At 30.1% G+C, this 13,254-nt stretch overlaps 1 protein-coding gene and 1 long non-coding RNA gene across 4 annotated transcripts; one reads left to right on the top strand and one right to left on the bottom strand.

Annotated features, from left to right (window-relative positions):
- Positions 1-3,102: 3,102 nt before the first annotated feature.
- Positions 3,103-5,376, top strand: LOC108833639 (kinesin-like protein KIN-10A). Of its 3 annotated transcripts, none has more exons than XR_008940361.1 (6): positions 3,103-3,724; positions 3,806-3,908; positions 3,986-4,089; positions 4,168-4,803; positions 4,897-5,007; positions 5,100-5,376. XR_008940361.1 is itself a non-coding variant. In XM_056997387.1 (5 exons), the coding sequence occupies exons 3-5, from the start codon at positions 4,756-4,758 to the stop codon at positions 5,295-5,297; spliced, it is 357 nt and encodes a 118-aa protein (XP_056853367.1). In that variant the 5' UTR covers positions 3,103-3,908; positions 3,986-4,089; positions 4,168-4,755; the 3' UTR covers positions 5,298-5,375. The 3 variants fall into 3 exon arrangements, 1 of the variants encoding a protein (XP_056853367.1); XR_008940362.1 differs by having other exon boundaries at positions 3,803-3,908; XM_056997387.1 differs by having other exon boundaries at positions 3,103-3,908; positions 5,100-5,375.
- Positions 5,377-6,789: 1,413 nt separating this feature from the next.
- LOC130502638 (uncharacterized) lies at positions 6,790-8,124 on the bottom strand. The gene is made up of 2 exons (XR_008940363.1): positions 7,724-8,124; positions 6,790-7,198 (listed from the first exon to the last, which is right to left on the bottom strand). It is a non-coding gene; the product is annotated as an uncharacterized LOC130502638 (long non-coding RNA).
- Between the last annotated feature and the right edge of the window lie 5,130 nt (positions 8,125-13,254).

The raw sequence follows: 13,254 nt of genomic DNA, 5'->3' as shown, positions 1-13,254 counted from the left end.
AAAAGTGTATTTCATGGCAGTTATAAAATTTAAAAGGTGGACATAACTCCATATCAATTAGACATGTTGAAGAATTAATAGTATTGATTTGGATGTATTTAGTTTGCGGTTTAGTTCCGGTACAAAAGGCGGGTATATTTGAAAAAATCGATTTGCGGAAGCGGATTATGAATATTTTATTTGGAAGGGTGCGGGTTGGTAGATTTTGGATTGTAGATACCCGCAACCCGAAAAGTATTTTAAAAATAAAAAGAAAAGTAATTTTTTAAAAAAAATATGGTAATTAAAAAATAAATTTAAATTTTAAAAATATATAATTTTTATTATAAATATATTTTTATAATAATTAAATTAAATAATTATTTTTTAAAAATTATAACCCGCTGATAACTGCCAAATTAAATGGCAGGTGCCAGTACAAATTATTTGTTTGTAGGTTGTGCGGATCATATTTTTGACCAAAACAAAATTGAAATCTTCGGTTTGGCGGGTTCGACCGGCAACCCATCCCTAAAAGAGCGTATACCGGATCTGCCAAATTAAATGGGAGGGTGCCAGTACAAATTATTTGTTTGCAGATTGTGCGGATCATATTTTTTGACCAAAACAAAATTGAAATCTGCGGGTTAGCGGGTTCGACCAGCAACCCAACTCTAAGAGAGCATATACCAGATCATTTTTTAAATTTCTATTATTTAAATTAATATTTATACACAAATATGATTATAAATAGAAAAATAAAATTTAATCATAAAAAACACAAATATGAAAATTAAATTAAAACAAAAAATATACTCGCCTTTTAAAGGGCGGATCAGAATCTAGTGAATGTTTAAAGCGCGAGAAGGCGGGTAGCATTGCGGTGCGGGATAGTGTTACCACTTACCATTCACGCATAATTCTTTATCTGTTTTATCTAGTAATTAAATATTATATTAATTACATAAACCATAAATGGTAAAGAATATATTGGAACGCACATGCATAATTATACTATTGTTATTTTACCAAAAAAATAATTATACTATTGTTTTTTTATTTCAAATAATTGCTACCTACAATATTTTATGTTACACTACTAATTTTTTGTTCACTTAATTTTTTTAAATTAATGTATTTTCTGTTTTTTGTACTTTACAATTGCATCATACACCATATATTCAAGGCCATTATTAAAAATGCATTTTTATTTTTATTTCATTTTTTGGTGTAAAAAGATAAAAAAACCTATATTCAACCATTAGTATTTGTATATATAATATGCAAAAATATATTTTAGATCTGTATTATCTAGTTAACAAAATAAAAAATGTAGTTAAGGTACATTATTATATAAAATTTGTTATTATTATTTTTAATTGCTAAAAAGTTAAAACACATATTCAACCATTAATATTTATATAATATTCAAAAATATTATTTCAAACATGTACTATTTAGCTAATTAGCTTCTCAGTTTGGTTCCGGTTTGGTTCGCTTCGATTATTTATGTTTTCAATTCAGTTCATGTAATAAAATTAGGAACCGACTTATATCCGAAGCATACAAATTCCTTTTGGATCCCATTCAATTCTAGTTTTTTGGTTAATTTAGATTAAAGAGTAAACGGACAGTTTTTTGGAGTTTGATAAACACTTTAATAATTCAAATATTTTTAATATTTTGGATAAAAAGTATTCTACTAATTCAAAATTTTAAGTATTTCGACTTATAAATAATATTTTTAATTTTTTATTATTTTAAAACTAAATATAGTTAATATTTATAAATATATAAACTATATTTATTAATCTTAGTAATAGCATATGAAATTTTATATTTCAAATTTATAAAATAATTTTAAAGTAAAATTTATATTTTAAAAAATTATATTAGTATCACTGATTTTTTAGTTTGTAAAATATAATATGTATATTATATGTATCCCGCGGTTATACTATTTATCTTTAGGGCTATTTATTATAGATGTCATCATTCATACTTTATCTTGAACCGCTTTTTAATATGAACCACGGTTGTTTCGCACCATGCATCTTCCTTATACAAACTGCAGTTAAACTGTACCATGCTATCTAATCCGTTTGTCCTGTACCGCTCAATCTGATGTTACCATTGGGAACTTTAATTATTGAACATAATAATACTCGAAATTTTCTTAAAGTCGAATATGGCAATGTTAAAAACAATAATTGGCATTGATGTGTGGAAACTGATTTTGACCAGACTTTTGGTATAATAAATCTCTCCACCGTCCCACTACCGTAATAACTAAAGGGGCCGCTGACAAAGTGAAACCAATTTATTTAGATGAAGAATAATTGGTTTACTGTCTACGTACAGTTACTCAATAATCAAATAGTAGAGCATTAATGATTTGTAAGCTTTCGATTTCCTTAATACATATTCAAATCAAGCTTATCAAATTTCCGTAAAAATTACATGTTTTTTTTCTTTTTTTTTTTTACAGTAAAAATTACATGTTAACTGACCTGTTTTAGTTATATCAATATCATGCATGTGCTACTACCATTTTCGTTTGTGCTACCAACATTACACACTAATTATATTCGCTGATGTCATTATAGTGTTTATTGAAATAAAAACAATGATGATTTTGACATTTTTCTAATGTGATGTCTGCTCATGCCCAACTTCCAGCAAATTTAGATAACCCTAACCGTAAAATTCTAATGATCGTGGTAAATAAAAACACGGTGAACAGGTTGGGCAAATGCAGCCATCATGTGACCCTTACCTAATGTCCTTGTTGTTATACCTCTCTATCATTAAACCCCCAATTTTTTTTAAAGAAATCTACAAGAAGAATATTATGTTGTTGTTGTCCTACATAGCTTAAATAAGTTATATATATATATATATATATGTGTGTGTGTGTGTGTGTGATAATGATAAATAGTCAAATATCAATTGTTTATAATTCATCTTAGATACATTCTTTGAAAGTTATGTTATAAGTATTACATCGGAGATTTATAATTATATACAAAATCTAAGACTAGTATCTCAAATTGTCTCAAAATCGATATATATATATATATGGGATAGTTGATTTGAAATGAAAGCTATCAACAAACCAACTCTATATTTTGTACACTACAAAAAAAGTCCACATTCATAGCACAATACTATAGCTCGTTTTACTGAACTGTTATCGTAGATGAGTTAAAAAATTTATAACTCTATAATAGCATTACATAAACGTTATGAAATTTTTTCGGTAAGCGGGAGCCTAGAATCGAGTTTTCCGCCACACACTTAGTGAAAATAACAAATATTCCCTCTCATCTCTCTTATCTCTTTCGTTTTCCCTCTCTCTTTATCTCATTTTTCCCCTTTCTTTCAAAACCCTAAGAAAAAGAATCAGTTTGATTCTACATCTCGAGACCCTATCTTTGTCATTCCCTTTCTTTACCTAGGGTTTGAGACACGAGAGATAGAAGAGAAGAGAGACGAGACGAAACGGAGACAAAGCTCGGGTGTGTCTTGCTTCATCTCTGATACTCTTATCTCTTTCCCTTCTTCTCCTCGGCCACAGAACAGCGAGATTGACAAGAGGAGGATAACCGGAAGCTGTGAACGGATCCAAGCTCAGTTGGGTCGAATCGAGGAAGAAGCCGACGACTAGATCTGGGTTGGGGCTCGAAAGCGCTAGTGGCTGGAGTGAGGGTTTGTTATGGAGTTGATTTCGGCACCAGATCTACAGGTATTCACCTTTGTCGGTCTTAGTTTTGAAATCAAGGTTTTAGTTTGTAGAAGTTATGTCACTTTGATTACTTTGCAGCAGGAGTCTCGGGAGTGAGGAGAGTGGTGAGGCGGAGATGAGTAGCGGTGGTGAGGAGACAGAGCTTAACTTCGACTTCCATGAAGAAGAAGAGAATTTACGACAGGTGAGAGTTCTTTCATTCCTTTCTCCATTTTACATTATATTTCTGAGAAATCTGAGAAAACCTACTGAAGATTACAGTGACATTGGAGGACTGGAGAAGGAGGTTACTTCATCCTATTGTGCTTGTGTGTGTGTTGCTGTTTTTGACAGCTCTAGATGAAGATGCTCCTGGTCTTTTGCAGGTATCATTGTTTTCTTTTCAGAATTGGATTTATGATTAAGATTCTTAAAAGTCGTGTGTCTGAATCTGGTGTTTGAAGGTACTGATTAAACAAGGGGTAACAGTAGACGAACTCAGGTTTATGGTGAGAATGATTATTCAGATGATTCACTTCTTGTAGAGACCTTCTCAGAGCAGGAATCACATGTATAAGGATCCTTCATTTATTTACATGTAGTTTTATTTGTCTGAAGGTTTCACAGAATGACTTTATCAAAGATTATTATTTGTCTTTAGTATGTGAGATCAGTTACTTGTTATAGTCTTTGTGTTGATCCATGTTAAAGTCGTGGGCTTTGTTGTTTTTTGCAGGCCAGGCGAGGAAGAAGTAATGACTTGTTTTGAAGTTCTGTTTGTTTTTGAGTTATGATGACGTTGTTTTTTTTCTTTATTGAAGTTTAGTTTTGTTTGAAGATTTTGTGGCGTAAAATCTATGTTTTAAGTTTAGTTTATGAAGATTTGATTATTTTTAATTTTAATGGTTTAGGATAAACATGAATGTATAAACTTGAATGGATAACTACTAACCTCACTTGTATTTTATCAGGTGGCGCCTCAGGTCCTTAAAGTTAGCTTAGGCGATCACTAAAGCTAGAGGCGAGATTGACCTTCATCCTAGCCTTAGAGCATGAGGCGCGAGTTCAACCACATGACTGGAATTGAAGCAAATATGCAAGTAATTGTTTCCTTTCTCTGGCTTCTTCCAATTTATGTTCTGATTCTCATAAAAGTTTTGAAATTAACTGATTTGTATCTTTATTAAATATAGACTGCTAAGATCAACCAGGGAAATATTGCACTAAAGCGAGTTGTGGAATCTATAGCAAATGGAGACTCTCACGTACCCTTTAGAGACAGCAAGTTGACTATGCTGCTTCAGGTGAATTTGAATTTCTTGTTCTATTGCTGTATCACCTATGGAATGTGGCTGCTTTTAAGATATTTAGTCTTGTTTCTGTTTTCTTCATGCAGGACTCTTTTGCAGATGACAAATCATATATTCTAATGATTCTATGTGCGAGCTCGGATCCAAAGGAAATGTACAAGACTCTTTGCACTCTGGAGTATGGGGCAAAAGCAAAATGCATAGTTCGTGGGTCACATATTCCGAACAAGGATAAGAATGGGGGTGATGAGTCTTCTGCTGTGATTTTGGGAACAAGAATATAGCAGCAATGGATAAGGAGGAAGAAGAGTCGGTGATATCTGAACTTATAATTAGCTTGTTTCTTAAGACTTTGCTTTCTGTTTTCAATACCTTAAGACTTATGTATTATCTACATCTTTTATGAATGTTTTAGTTGTTCTTAATGAGTTTTCTCTTCTGAAAACAATAATCGACAATAAAAAAATCATAGCTTCCAAAACAAATCAACGATAACAAAAAAAAAAGTTATTTTTCAATATTATAGCATTTAAAAATACCTACGAATTAGACTATCATAACATATTTTAAATCATAGCATAAAAAAGTCGTGTTGTAGTTATGTTAATAACAACGTTCATTTATTGCCATCGTATCTGTACATTACATAGCGTCAAAAAAACAAGCTATCGTAGAGAGGGTACCTATGATGGCTGCCGATGACATAGCATATGAAAAAACGCTATCAAAGGTCTACGATAGCATTTATCGTGAGCTAAGAATGTACATATTTTTTGTAGTGGTATCTTGTTTTTTGAAAACGAGATATAAATATGTACAATTATGATATGAGACTGATCATAAGTCTTCACATGATATGTATTTATGAGGAATGGCAAAAAGATAAGAGAAAAAAGCAACATTTATTCTCTTATACAACGCACAAAGGTGATTCAGCTTTTCCTCTATTCTCAGTTAAACCTGCCCCTTTCTATCTATTTGACTCTTCTAAAGATCATCAAACTAATCATTATGGGTGGTTCTTTTTGCCAATTAAAGTGTAGTCTTTTTCATACAGAATCAGATCTTTACATATCAAAAAGGTTTTATGGATTTTGGTGGCCGTTCTATTGGTTAAAAGAAGTATTAACTTGGCGTTATTTATATTCATATGATGACTACTTAATTGGAGAGGAAGTAATAGCATAATCTAACAACTAGGTAAACCGGTAAATGGAGCAATGGAGCATAGCATTAAACATCTGTCAAACCTTAAATTTAAGATGTACTCATATTTAGCAACGCGTACTCGTTGCTACAAACATTTGTTATCATATCTTTGATCATCTCCATGGATTATGAAAAAACTTATTAACCTATACATACCCATCCGTCAACCGGTTTAACCACCACTAGGAAAGATTATTTGTCAAAACACAAGTAGATACTAAGTTTAGCTAGGTAGGATTTTTCTAAAAGAGATATTAGTACAGAAAGTGAGAGCCCAACATAGTCACGAGTGAGAGAGAAACAGGCAATAAATGATTCTGAGGAATTATTTAATAAGAGGGATCTTTGGTTCGGCTTTGGCCTTTGGGGTCAGTCAGACCCAAACAAACACAACATATAAAACAAAAGTAAATTCCTGTCCAAAGCCTTAAAGATAGAGAGTAAAGGCATAATTCTTTTTGCCAGTTTCCTTATTCATTACTTTTTGCCAGTACCCATGATAGCGAGACATTTTTCACCTCCTGTAATTTTATTACAACAATGTAACCAACACCAACAAAAGTTAAATAAGAAAAGGTTAAGTTGTTCATTTGGAATTTATATCAACCTTACATCAATGACCAACAAGAATATGTAAACATTAGCTCAGAAGGGATAGACAAGGTAGAAAAACTGACTCAAATGAACTAGGAATAGAGATACATACACATTCTACACCAAAAAGAGATAGTAGAGAGACTTTAAAAGGATAGAAGGTTGAGATACTTAAAAGGGGGTGGGGTCTTACAAGGTCAAGAAAAGGTCTTACAAGGTCAAGAAAATAGAATAATTCAATAGAACAAAAGAGTTGAAAAAAAATAAAAAGAAAAAAAAAGCTCAGGTAGGGATAACACCGGGGTATATCAATAAAGGAGTTTTGAAGAGAAACTGGTAGTCTCCTCACAATAGATGGTAATGTTAATGTTTTTGATGTTGCCTGCAGACACACACACAAAAACAGAACTTATTACGTTTTACAATATTAGCTCTAAAAGTCCAAACCATGTATATCTGTTTATCCAATTACATACACACATATATATAAGAAAGCGAGTATGTATAGCATGTCTTTTACCTCTGAAACATATGTGCAATCAAATAACTAAGAACTTATCTTCACAAACCGAAGGTAGCACTTAGCAAAAAAAAAAAAACGAAGGTAGCGAAAGTGTGTATGGATAAATACATATGTCGATATACATCTATACATAGATAATGTCTATGTATATACAGATACACTACATATATATACATCTATGTATTATATAATTTAGTTCGTACAAGATCTTTAGTCAAAAAAAACAATGGCCAAACAGGACATCGAACTGACCAAACCCTAGTTCCTTTTTTTTTGCTAAAAAAAACCTAATTCTTCACATGACATATATCACACATATATACATATATAGTTATATTTTGGTAAAATGTCAATACATATATAGTTATATGATATGCATATCACCTCGAAGAAACTCCTGCCTCATTTTTTCATCCATAATAGATATTCTCTCTGTTCTTTTCAGAGAGAGAAGTAGAAACAGAGAGATATAGAGACTTGAGAAACGGTGAGGTATTTGGAGGAGAAGGTAGGGAAGGAGTTTAGCAAAAGAGAGGAAGATAAATAAATAAATAGTAACGTTCGTGGGCCGGGCCCAACTGGACCTTTGCGAGGGATCGTGGCGTTGTCATTGCCCGGAATGAGCTATTTTAGTGAACTTGATAACGTCATTTGTTGCAGTATTCGGGAGACAAGCATGCCCGAATACCTGACCGTTATGCCCGGAGCTGGTCCTCTTCTCTTTGACTCTGAGCTACCAGTTTCTTTGGTTTTAAAACCATCAATATCGATTAAATTAGTAACATATTTTTGTTTCAAAACAATTAATCCTTTTTAATAGGAAAAGTGATACTAATTTAGGGAATCTTATATATTAAAAATAGAAGTCATTACTTCTTATTTATGTGTGATTCTTTTAAAAGATGAAATATCTACTAAAATTGGTCACATTACATTTTTATTCACTAATAATTTTGATATTAAATAAAACACATTAGTAAATATATAAATCAAACTCACATATTTATTGTTGCTTTAACCTTCTCAAATGGTTTTTTATATTTTCGAAATTGATATCGCCTTAAATACTATTATTTTCCATAATATCATAAATAATATCATCTAATTAATATACTTGATAGCAGATTTGGATTGAATTATATCAATAATTTAATGTTGTAATAGTATATCTCCATATGTTAATTATTTACATATTTTCGATGTTAACTTTTTAATTTAAAAAAAAATCAACACTATCTAGCAATGATTAATCTATACTACTTTTAACCAATGAAAACAAATTTACAACTATATAGTTGTTTTAAAAAGTAAACAAAAACTAAATGTTTAATTATTTTCTCGATATTAGCTAAAAGTTTAATTTTTTTAAAAACTTTCTAATTTTGTGAAATATTACAATATCTTTGAAGATGACAATAAAACAATATTTTACCAATATTTATTATATTTATGATTTCAAAAATAAAATAATAATCCAAAATATATATAGAAAAAATACAAATACATGTGAAAGGTAGAATATACAATGAAAAACAAATATACCGTAAAATTATTATGTTTTAAAAATTGATAGACACACCTCCTATATATAATAATATATACCAGTATAAAATTGAAAATAAAATGGTTATATAAAAATAAATGAAAACAAATATGTGTGCGGTTGAACGGATCGAGATCTACTTTATATTTAAAATTAAATCTTCAAAAGTTGATTTTGATTTTCTATAGCATCTCTTTTCTTTTCTTCCCTTTTCTAGTATTTTTTAATCATGGAAAACTTATGAAGATATTACTAATGTTAATACCAAAAAAACAAAACTCAATAGATCAAATAAAAACTCCAAACTCTATTCATTTTACATGTCTTTTATTTTTAGCAGTTTCTACTTTTTCTTTTAATCAGCATTATCAGTTTTTCATAGATTAAATTAGATCTAGATATTTTATCCTCAACCCGAAGTACTTACCTAAATCCGAACAGAAAAAATTAATCTAGATCCGAACAGTTATACAAAAATATCCGAACTATGATCCGAAGATATCAGAAATTAGTTAAATATGTTAATGTTTTTATATATGTTAAGGTGACTTAGATATTTTAGGGTATTCAAATTATTTTTGTAGTTTGTTTTATTTGTTGTTTTGAATACTTTTAGTTAATTTATATAGTTTTACTAAATATTTTATTTAGATTTGTAAATAATTTATATAATTTGAAAAATTGTCAATTTTGTGCCTTAAAAGATATTTTTGGACGATTTTAAAGATTGGTTATAATTCGATCCGAACCAAACACGGAATGAACCAAACCGAATCCAACTCGATAATTAGTAAAATATACTCCCTCTGTTTCATAATAAGTGTTACTCTGAGCTCATTTTCTTGTTACACAAAGAGTGTCACTTTACAATTCCAATGTAAATTATACTAACTTTCAGCTGAAAATTAATTGTAAACTGCATTGATTTTATAAATAATTTTATTTATCTGAAATACTATTGGTCAAAGAGGTATAATTAATTACAACTTACATATATTTCAACAACTTTCTTAATCTGTGTGAAAAATGTCACAATGATACTCTTTAAGAAACGGAGGGAGTATGAATATAACATCAAAAATCCGAAAATGCCAATCAATTGAACCTAAATCGACGGGACCCCAAACACGCGGACATAAACAAAATTACATAATTGATTAATTTTGTCATTTAGCACAGGACTAGGCTTCCTAGCTAAACATTTGAGCAAATTAAGAGAATCTTGGTAAATGGAATTCCTCAATTCTATGGGAAAACACTTTAGTTCAAATTCCAAAATGAATCATGCTTACACACAAACACAAAAGTACTACTCCCTCCGTTTCACAAAAAATATGTCACTTAGACACTTTTCACACATATTAAGAAACTCATTAAAATGCATTTATGTTTTAATTAATATCACATATCTAACCAATAGTATTTTAGATAAATAGTTTTATTTATAAGATCGATGCATTTTGCAATTAATTTTGAGCTGAAAGGTTGTATAAATTGCATTGGTATTTTAGAATGACACTCTTTGTGAAACAAGAAAAATGAGTTAAAATGACACTTAATATGAAACAGAGGGAGTACAACACTAGTTGCAAGTTGTAAAATGTGACGTACCCATGTGCTTTGATTTTTCTTCTCAAGTTAACATGTTACTAAACAAATTATTTTATAAAAATTCGTATATGTTGTGTTTTGAATATATTTATTATTGCAAAAGATTTTCCATCTGGATTTCGTTTTGAAGTAATTATTTCAAAATAGGTAAAATGGTTAATGAAACAAACAGAAAAAATCAAAAGGTTCTTTCAGAGTTAAGGAATCAAAAGTCTGATTGTGGGGAATAGAAACTTTGTGGGCGTGCGGAAGAATCACTGTCTTCTCAGCCATAAAATGGTCAAAATATTGCAATAAATTAGTAACATCAATACGTTTATTAATATGCGAGTCAGCGAGTGTTTATTTATACCAGTATCCTATTCGTATTGGTTTATACTTTATAGTCTTCACTCCTCAAACCATTTTGTGGCAAATGCAAAACTATGACAAGGCTCAAAAGGGGTCCCCCTAAATTTATGACTAGTAAGAACGATAGTTTGTCCATATCAAATATCAATCGGTCCGTTCCTCTTCTGTCCTTTCTCTTTGTACTATGTTTCAGAGATCATTCGTTTCATGACCAACATTTTTGTTAATTCTAGTTTTCTCCACATAAAATAACAATACTTAACCACGCGTTAGTGACCGGGTGGTACATGAAGTCCTTGTGTTTCTTAGGAACACAATTCGAATCCGTTGTTACTCTAATCCGTGAGTTTCTAGGCACACCATGCTCCATTACACTTGGCGTGTACTCAGATCCAAGGTTTTGGGGAATTAATCTTCGAACCACGGTTTGGGGATCCCTACAGATATCAAAAAGAAAATAATAATAATAATAACAACTAGATAATATGACCCGCCCTTCAAAAGGACGGGTATTTTTTTAACTTTTTGGAAAATTAAATTTTCATATTTGAATATTTTGTAATTATATTTATGTTTAATATTAATTTAATTTAATAGAGTAATTTCTGAAATAAATAAAATATATTGTTGGACATAACAGTTATCAATAGGTCATGATATTGTTTGATATAACAGACTAAATGACAGTGGCATTTCTGTAAATATTTTGAAAAACTAATGTCAAAAAGAAAAGACTTCTTTTTAATGTGTTTTGATAAATTTTTGGAACAATGAAAATGAATATTCTTTAAGTATATACTCATTTTAAGATTAGTTTGTTGCTATATTTGAAATATTATTAGATATATCGTTATTTGAAATTTGAAATTTCTCAAATGCAAAAACGAACCAGTTTTGATTAAACTACCCGTATGTCCATTGTGTTTTTGAATGGTTAGTATTATAAAAGAGTAAAAAAAATTATTTCAGTGATAGAATATATATTCTTCTATTCTCCAATGGATACCGAGTTTTCATTCTTATGTCTTAATTTATATCTTAAAAGAAGTTATGCTGGGTGTAAATGACATCAAGTGAGGAGAAACATTGATTATGGTGTGTGGTAAAGAGAACTTGATGAGTAAAAATAAATAAGTAGACCAACTACCACTGAAAAACGTCAGTTAATTAATATATATATATATTTGTTGATTAGATATCTACTATTTCGTTAAACTATGTTATTATGATCGATTATATTGGATAACAGTTCATACAGTATTATTAAATTAGTTTCGTGGGGACTTGCTGACTTTTTTTTGAACGACTGGGACTTGCTGGCTATATATAATGTAAATATTATGTAACGTGGTTTTAGGTAACTGACGTGTGTGTTAAAGCTAGAGAAATGAATATGTCCAAAAACTAATAACAACTTCTGATAGTAGATAAAAATAGGACCCTAAATTAATAGATTAGATACTTATGGATTTGATATCTTTTGGTTTTGTTATGAAAACACAAACAATAGTACTAAACTTAGTTTTAAAAATACGCATAGGCTTTTGAATAGTACATAATGTATAACAACCATTTAGAAGATCTACGGAATAAGACATACGTTATCAGCCCATTTTAAAGTAAACGTGTTGGTATATTAAACTTTCTGTTTATGTTAGCGAATCCGGCCTTTTTCGGCCCCGTTCAATGACACCAACATTCAACATAAACCTTGTTTATGCAGGATTGAAGAGTCCACTTCAAGTTGTATATAATAGTTCACTTAAGCATGGGGCTAAGCCTCGTTGCAAGTTGTAAAATGTGGAATCTCATTATTGACTTTGGTTCTTAGTTAGTGAGCTAATGCTAATCACATGATAATTAGTGGAGCTAAACACTCAGCACATGACAACCATCTCAAACCTTCTAGAGAACCGATTTCAAAATAAAGATTAATTAAACATTAATATTACACTACAAATTTACATGCACTGTATAGTATTTTCCAATTGATTCAATTATTTAAAATTTGGTTAAAATTATAAATTAATTATTTTGTGAAATAATTAGTTAAAAATGGATTTGACACTAATAGCTGTAATGAAGTACACAAATATAAAGATTTTTAATAGCATAAATCGCACATATGGATACGGTTTATTTCATATAATGTCTTTAAATCAGTAGATTTATTTCTATAATGTTTAAAAATATGGATGAACTTGGAAATTGTTAGTTTAATATGTAATCAGACAAAGTAGAAATAAATATAACCGAAGATTTTGATGACATTTCTGTTATCTCTTCTTGTGATACCAGTGTGTTATCAAATGGATTGTTCACAACTCAGAAGCACACATTCAACTTCCATCCATTACAATCCTGACAAAAATTAAAATAACAATTGTGAAGACTTATCCTACATTTGTGG

This window comes from Raphanus sativus, unplaced genomic scaffold (assembly GCF_000801105.2).
Source record: "Raphanus sativus cultivar WK10039 unplaced genomic scaffold, ASM80110v3 Scaffold0617, whole genome shotgun sequence".
Classification (NCBI taxonomy): Eukaryota; Viridiplantae; Streptophyta; class Magnoliopsida; order Brassicales; family Brassicaceae; genus Raphanus; species Raphanus sativus.
Note: the sequence above shows the minus strand (reverse complement) of the source record. Positions and strands in the feature narration are given on the sequence as shown.